Source organism: Triticum dicoccoides, chromosome 3A (assembly GCF_002162155.2).
Source record: "Triticum dicoccoides isolate Atlit2015 ecotype Zavitan chromosome 3A, WEW_v2.0, whole genome shotgun sequence".
Lineage (NCBI taxonomy): Eukaryota > Viridiplantae > Streptophyta > Magnoliopsida > Poales > Poaceae > Triticum > Triticum dicoccoides.
This window is the reverse complement of record NC_041384.1, coordinates 201413074-201420704: the sequence shown is the minus strand read 5'-3', so window position 1 is coordinate 201420704 and position 7631 is coordinate 201413074. Positions and strand designations below refer to the sequence as shown.

The following is a 7631-nucleotide window of genomic DNA, read 5'->3' as shown; positions in this document are numbered from 1 at the left end:
ACATACAGAAAACGGGTTCGTTGACGTGTTCTTGGTCTATGATTTTGGCGTAGCCGACCTTGTTGCCATGGCGATTTGGGTGCAGATCGGCGGAGGTGAACGAGACGAGCAGGGGCAGAGGTAGACGAAGGAGTTGGAGGAGGGGTTAGGGGAGTTTTGCGGGCAGGCGTTTTTGGGGCAGTTGACAACGTGCGGGCGTTGGCAATTGCTGCCGCACGGTGGTGTGCAGGCCACATATGTCGCTGCCCGATCGTTCAGGCGCTGGTAGCTGCGTCCGCACGGGGGTGTGCGGGCTGGCAAGTGTTGTTGCCGAACGAATCGTGCGGCACTAAACCTTACAGCCCACACGTGTGGCAGTTATCGGTATCCTAAAAATAAAACCCCATATAGGATACATACTCAGGAACCATTGGGTATTTCCCATATTTGCTCACCTTTCTTCCACTACAAACTATACCTTGCCTCCCTTTGCGCCAAGGCAGATTACTTGCTTACCTTCGTCAGCAATGCCTTCACAATATATACGCACGCACGCTCGTCCCATGGTCATGCCCATACACTCCTCGCGCCAATGGCGTCGACATGGATGACACGTTGCCTGCAGGCGCTCCTGCTGCTGTTGGCGCTTCTGCTCGTCCCCCGCGGCGGCGATGGCGCCGCGGTGTTCTCCGGGTACACGTTCAAGGGGCCGGGCGAGGCCGAGGCCTTCGAGGAAGCGCTGCTGCGCCAGGCGTGCTTCAACGTCTCCTCTTCTTCCTCCGGAGCCGGGCGCGGCAAGGGTGACTGCGTCTCGCGCATCGACACGGCGCGCGGCGGGCCCAGCAGCGGGCCCGTGCCCGTCCTCCGCGCCGCGCTCCGCGACACGCTCGGCGAGGCCGTCAGCGCCGTCGGGGCCGTCGGGGCCGTCGCCGGCCTGGCGTCCCTGTCCAACCACGCGCGCGAGGAGATGGCCGTCCGCGACTGCATCGAGCTGCTGGGGTACTCCGTTGACGAGCTCGGGTGGTCGCTCGACGCCATGGCCGAGCCCCTCGACGGCGCGGAGGTGGAGATGGAGACCCAGCACGGCGCTGCGTCTGGGAGCGTCAGCAGTGGCGCGCGTGCCGAGGACGACCTGCACGCCTGGCTCAGCGCCGCACTGGGCAACCAGGACACGTGCACGGAGGGCTTCCGCGGCACCGACGGCCGCCTGCTGCGTCGCGTCGAGGCGTCCGTGGCACAGCTGACGCAGCTGGTGAGCAACCTGCTCGCCATGCACAAGCGGCTGCGCAGCATCATGCCGCTGCGCCAGCGCGGCAAGAACGACACGGCGGCGTCCGGCGCCGGTTCGGAGCTGCCGCCGTGGGTGATGGACGTCGCCGGCGGCGTCGAAGGGGAGCTCGCGCGCGCCCGGGGCCGGTCCGGAGGGAAGAAGGCAATGCGCGTGGACGTGGTGGTGGCTCGGGACGGGAGCGGCAGGTACCGGTCTGTCGGCGAGGCGGTGGCGCGCGCGCCCAACCACAGCCGGAGGAAGTACGTCATCTACGTGAAGCGAGGGGTGTACTACGAGAACGTGGACGTGAAGAAGAAGAAGACCAACATCGTGCTCGTCGGCGAGGGCATGGGCGAGACGGTGATCACCGGCAGCCGGAGCTTCTCGAGCGGCTGGACCACGTTCCGGAGCGCCAGCGTTGGTAAATACAAAGTGCAAATTCTGTCTCGTTAACCAGTTACGTTTCCTGACCGTGCACAAAAGCTAAAGATGCTGCTGCTTTGCGTGCGCGTAGCCGTGTCCGGCGCGGGGTTCATCGCGCGGGACCTGACGATCCGCAACACGGCGGGGCCGGCGGCGCACCAGGCGGTGGCCCTGCGCGTGGACTCGGACCGCTCGGCCTTCTTCCGCGTGGCCATCGAGGGGCACCAGGACACGCTCTACGCGCACTCGCTCCGGCAGTTCTACCGCGACTGCCGCGTGTCCGGCACCGTGGACTTCGTCTTCGGCAACGGCATCGCCGTGATCCAGCGCAGCACCCTCGCCACGCTGCCGCTGGCGCCGGGGCAGACGGGGAGCGTCACGGCGCAGGGCCGCAAGGACCCGAACCAGAACACGGGGTTCTCCATCCACAACTGCGTCGTGGAGGCCAAGTACCCGACCTACCTCGGCCGACCGTGGAAGCCTTTCTCGCGGGTGGTGGTCATGGAGTCGTACCTGGGCGCCGGCGTGCGCGCGCGCGGGTGGCTCGAGTGGGCAGGGGACGCCGGCCTCGCCACCCTCTTCTACGGCGAGTACAGAAATTTCGGGCCCGGCGCGGGGGTCGCCGGACGGGTGAAGTGGCCGGGGTACCACGTGATCATGGACCCGGTATGGGCCAGCCACTTCACCGTAAGGCGGTTCATCGACGGCCTCACATGGCTGCCGTCCGCCGGCGTCACCTTCACGGCCGACTTGATCAAGAAATGACACACTAGCAAATGGTCAATTTGGGGATGGGGGATGGCCGGAATCGATGCATTCCCTTACATATATTGGAAGATAAAATCTAGTAGGGTGTTTACAAATGTTTGCCTGGTATGCAATTAGAATGGACGTTTTCTTAGGGGAAGAATGGAAACGTAACACGTAGATTGTTTAGATCTTGACAACAACAGGGCGCATGAATTGTACTCATGATTTGTTTTGACAATTAAAACATGACTACAATAAAGGTCACCTTTGAGCCCTTATATTTTTCGGATGAGGTCACAAGAAATATACAAGGTAGTGTATGCTTTTTGCGGATGATGTGGTGGTAGTCGACGATAGTCGGACGGGATTTAATAAAAAGTTAGAGCTGTGGAGGTCAACTTTGAAATCGAAAGGTTTTAAATTTATTTTATAACTAAACTGAGTACATGAGGTGTGGTTTCAGTACGACTATGCACGAAGAGGAGGAGATTACCGTTGATGGACATGTGGTACCTCAAAAGACATCTTTCGATATTTGAGCTCAATGCTGCAGAAGGAAGGTGATATCAATGAAGATGTGAAACATCAAATCATAACTAGATGGATGAAGTAGCTCAAGCTTTTAACGTCCTATGCGACAAGAAAGTGCCATAAAACCTAAAAAAGTTCTGTAGGACAGCGATTCAATCTGTGATGTTGTATGGCTGAATGTTGGTCAACTAATAGATGGCATATCCAAAGTTAGGTGTAGTAGAGATGTGTATATTGAGATGGATATGTGTCCACACAAGAGACGATCGGGTCCGAATATACGTTGATAAAGTTGGGGTATCATCGATTATAGAGAAGGTTGTCCAACATCGTGTGGGGTGGATTTGAGCATATACAACACAGGCCGCGCCAGCAGCGTCGGTGCATATTGGACCGTTTAAGCATGTTGTTAATGTTCAAAGATCGGCAGACCAAATTTGATATCAGAGGAGTCCGTAAAAGAAATCTAAATGATTGAAATATCATCAAAGAACTAGCCATAAACAAAGGTGTGAATAGTACCCTAATTGTAAACTCCTTGTTATGTTATTTTTGCATCATGCTCATCTCACAAGCATTGCATCAGCATCATATTGCCTTTCATTAAGGAGGAATTTAGAAATTTTAATAAATCTTAAGTTCTATTTTATTTTGCTATTTTGCCAAATAGTGAATAAGTGAACCATTCTCCCTTTTGGTGTTCTAGCTCAAGACTCACCTCCACACTTTACAATATCCTTTTTGTGACATTTTGGAGCTACCCAAATTATTTTATAATTTTCGCACTCCCTCTGCCTCAAAATATAAAACGGTTTTTTGTCTAAATCTTGACCAAAAAACGTCTTATGTTTTGAGACAAGGAAGTACATGGCTCCTACTTCTAGCTCAAACTGTGACTATGCCATGTCCCACTTTATTTTCCCAAATAAATGTTGAAACTCATCCTTTTGTCGCGGGGAAATATTGAAACTCATCCAAATGGTCTGAATATTTTATGTGAACCTATTGTATATTATCAACGCCACAATTAAATTTTCAACCCATTTGGATTTGAATTGGCCCTCCAAATAATTTCTAATCTCAGCCTAGTCTATTTTCTGTAAAAGAAAGTAGAAATCCCTACACTAAACAGTGCAACTGGCCCATTCCTATTCGACCCGCGAGACCTAACCCCTCTCAGCGCCGCAGACCAGCGTGAGATCACTAATTAAAAGGATACTCCTGGTCAGTCCTACCTTATCAGATTGTGACAAGTGGCTCACTGCATATCCGTCACTTGTCGCAACCTAGGATTTTTTTCCTTTGTCCATAGATTCGTTCAGTTAATTTTTTTTATCTATTAAACCGTGTGTCCAAATAGCGAACCGTTTTCACCACTGGATTTCTCGTGTGGAAATATTCAAAAATAGATCCCATGTTAATAGGTTTCGATGAACTTTTTCTCACGAAAACAATCGTAAAAACCGAAAGAAAAAACCCAAGCCGGAAGCATGATTTTTGTCCCGCTTTTTTTTCTCGCAGAAGCAAATATGTACCTCTCAAGAAAGAAAAAGACGTGTTTTTTCTTTTTCGTCAACGAACTTTTTTTTCTTGTTCTCCAAGCCAAGGGTGACAATGGCCTAAGATCACATATGCTCACCTGTAAAAAGCCCAGCCTCCACCTTGTATATAAGGGGAGGCTAGGAGGCTCTCAATCCCATCTTCTCTTAGATAGAAAGTTCCGATAGCAATCTCATACACCATTGTAAACTCCTCGCATAAGGTATCGTTCCACCATGAATAACAAAAACAAGCAGGATGTAGGGTATTACTCATCAAAGGCCCTAACCTGGGTAAAACCCTCATGTGACTTTCGATCTCCGACTTCCGGCTGCGCTTGGGCCCCTACCAAGGGATCTAACCGATTTCTGCACCGTCATTGCCCGTGGTGGGGCTTTGGATGGGCTGAGTTTGTCGGAGTCCTATGTGGCGAAGGTTCGGACTCCAGCGAACCTTCCTGATACATCTCACACATATCTATATTTTTATTGCTAAATGCTATTATATTATAAGTAATAATTTCTTCTTCAACTTTAATAGGTTCTACTACTTTTACTTAAATGGGAGGATGATATTTAAACCACTTCTTCTTGGGAAGATCAACATGAGTAGCAAATGATTCACAGAAAGAAGCTACTATCTTAGAGTCAAGTCCATATTTAGTGCCAAATTCACGAAAAGCATCAGTATCCATAAAAGATTTAACACAATCAAACTTAAGTTTATACTTGACTCATTACCTTCGTCGAGTTCCTAATCTCCAGAGTTGCATTTAATTCTTTTCAATAAATTCTATTTAAATTCAATAGTCTTCTTCATAAAAGAACCAGTAGAAGAAGTATCGAGCATGGATTGCTCATTACGAGAAAGTCGAGCATAAAAATTCTGAAAAATAATTTCTCTTGAGAGATCATGATTGGGGCATGAATATAACATTGACTTAAGCCTCCCTCAAGCATGAGCGACACTTTCTCCTTCACGAGGACAAAAATTATAAATACAATTCCGATCATGAGGAACTAGATGCATAGGATAAAACTTCTGATGAAATTCCAATTTCAATCGGTTGTAATTCCAAGTCCCAATATCATCACATAGCCTATACCATGCCAATGCCTTCTCCTTTAAAGATAAAGGGAATACCTTCTTCTTGACTTCATCCTCGGGAAAACCTGCAAGCTTAAATAATCCACAAACTTCATCCACATAGATTAGATGCATATCAGGATGAAACGTTCCATCTCATGCATAAAGATTAGCTAGCAGTTTCTCTATCATACATGAAGGAATTTCATAATAAATATTTTTAGTAGGTTCAGTAGGTTGAGGGGGAACTCTTTGCTCTTACGGTCAGGGTGAAGATACCCCGAACAAACCCCTCAACGGATTATTTTCCATAGTAACAAGTGACAGTAATTTCAGCACATATTATAAATGTTTCCTTATCAAATTCCACTTACCAAAGGCGCTCCACTCCCCGACAACGACACCAAAAAAGAGTCTTGATGACCCACAAGTATAGGAGATCTATCATAGTCCTTTCAATAAGTAAGAGTGTCGAACCCAACGAGGAGCATAAGGAAATGACAAGCGGTTTTCAGCAAGGTATTCCCTGCAAGCACTGAAATTATCGATAACAAATAGTTTTGTGATAAGATAATTCCTAACGGGTAACAAGTAACAAGTGTAACTAAGGTGCAGAAAGGTGGCCCAATACTTTTTGTAGCAAAGGACAAGCATGGACGAACTCTTATATAAAGCAAAGCGCTCTCGATGACACATGGGAATTATTGTCAAGCTAGTTTTCATCATGCTCATATGATTCACATTCGTTACTTCGATAATTTGATATGTGGGTGGACCGGTGCTTGGATGTTGTGCTTACTTGGAAAAGCCTCCACTTATGATAAAACACTCTCGCAAGCATCCACAACTACAAAAGAAGAATTAAGATAAATCTAATCATAGCATGAAACATGTGGATCCAAATCAGCCCCTTACGAAGCAACGCATAAACTAGGGTTTAAGCTTCTGTCACTCTAGCAACCCATCATCTACTTATTACTTCCCAATGCCTTCCCCTAGGCCCAAATCATGGTGAAGTGTCATGTAGTCGACGTTCACATAATACCACTAGAGGAGAGACAACATACATCTCGTCAAAATATCGAACGAATACCAAATTCATATGATTACTTATAACAAGACTTCTCCCATGTCCTCAGGAACAAACGTAACTACTCACAAAGCATATTCATGTTCATAATCAGAGGGGTATTAAATAGCATTAAGGATTTGAACATATGATCTTCCACCGAATAAACCAACTAGCATCAACTACAAGGAGTAATCAACACTACTAGCAACCCACAGGTACCAATCTGAGGTTTTGGGACAAAGATCGGATACAAGAGATAAACTAGGGTTTGAGAGGAGATGGTGCTGGTGAATATGTTGATGGAGATTGATGCCCTCTCGATGAAAGGATCATTGGTGATGACGACGGCTTCGATTTCCCCCTCTAGGAGGGAAGTTTCCCAGGCAGAACAGCTCTGCCGGAGCCCAAGATTGCTTCTGCCCAGGTTCCACCTCGAGATGGCTGCGCTTCATACTGAAAGCTTCCTTCTGATTTTTCCCGGTCAAAACCCTCCATATAGTAGAAGATGAGCACCGGAGGCCTGCCAAGGGGCCCACAAGCCCTAGGGCGCGCCTAGGGGGTAGGGCGCGCCCCCAGGCTTGTGGCCACCTAGTGGGTCCCCTCTGGTATTTTCTTCGCCCAATATTTTTTATATATTCCAAAATAATTCTCCGTAAATTTTCAGGACTTTTGGAGTTGTGCAGAATAGGTCTCTCAGATTTTCTCCTTTCCGGTCCAGAATTCCAGTTGCCGGCATTCTCCGTCTTCATGTAAATCTTGTAAAATAAGAGAGAAAAGGCATAAGTATTGTACCATAATGTGTAATAACAGCCCATAATGCAATAAATATCAATATGAAAGCATGATGCAAAATGGACGTATCACTCTACTGGAGGGGTGAATCATTGGGGAATCCATCTCCATCAACCTTCCTGCCTCCATGATGATGTGTGAGTAGTTCTTTCAGGACCTACGGGTCCATAGTAGTCTCTATCTCTCTCT

At 48.2% G+C, this 7631-nt stretch overlaps 1 protein-coding gene across 1 annotated transcript; it reads left to right on the top strand.

Annotated features, from left to right (window-relative positions):
• The first annotated feature begins 569 nt into the window (after positions 1-569).
• LOC119271482 (pectinesterase-like) lies at positions 570-2691 on the top strand. The gene is made up of 2 exons (XM_037553300.1): positions 570-1670; positions 1764-2691. Exons 1-2 carry the CDS (start codon positions 572-574, stop codon positions 2435-2437), a joined length of 1773 nt encoding a protein of 590 aa, XP_037409197.1. The 5' UTR covers positions 570-571; the 3' UTR covers positions 2438-2691.
• The last annotated feature ends 4940 nt before the right edge of the window (positions 2692-7631 follow it).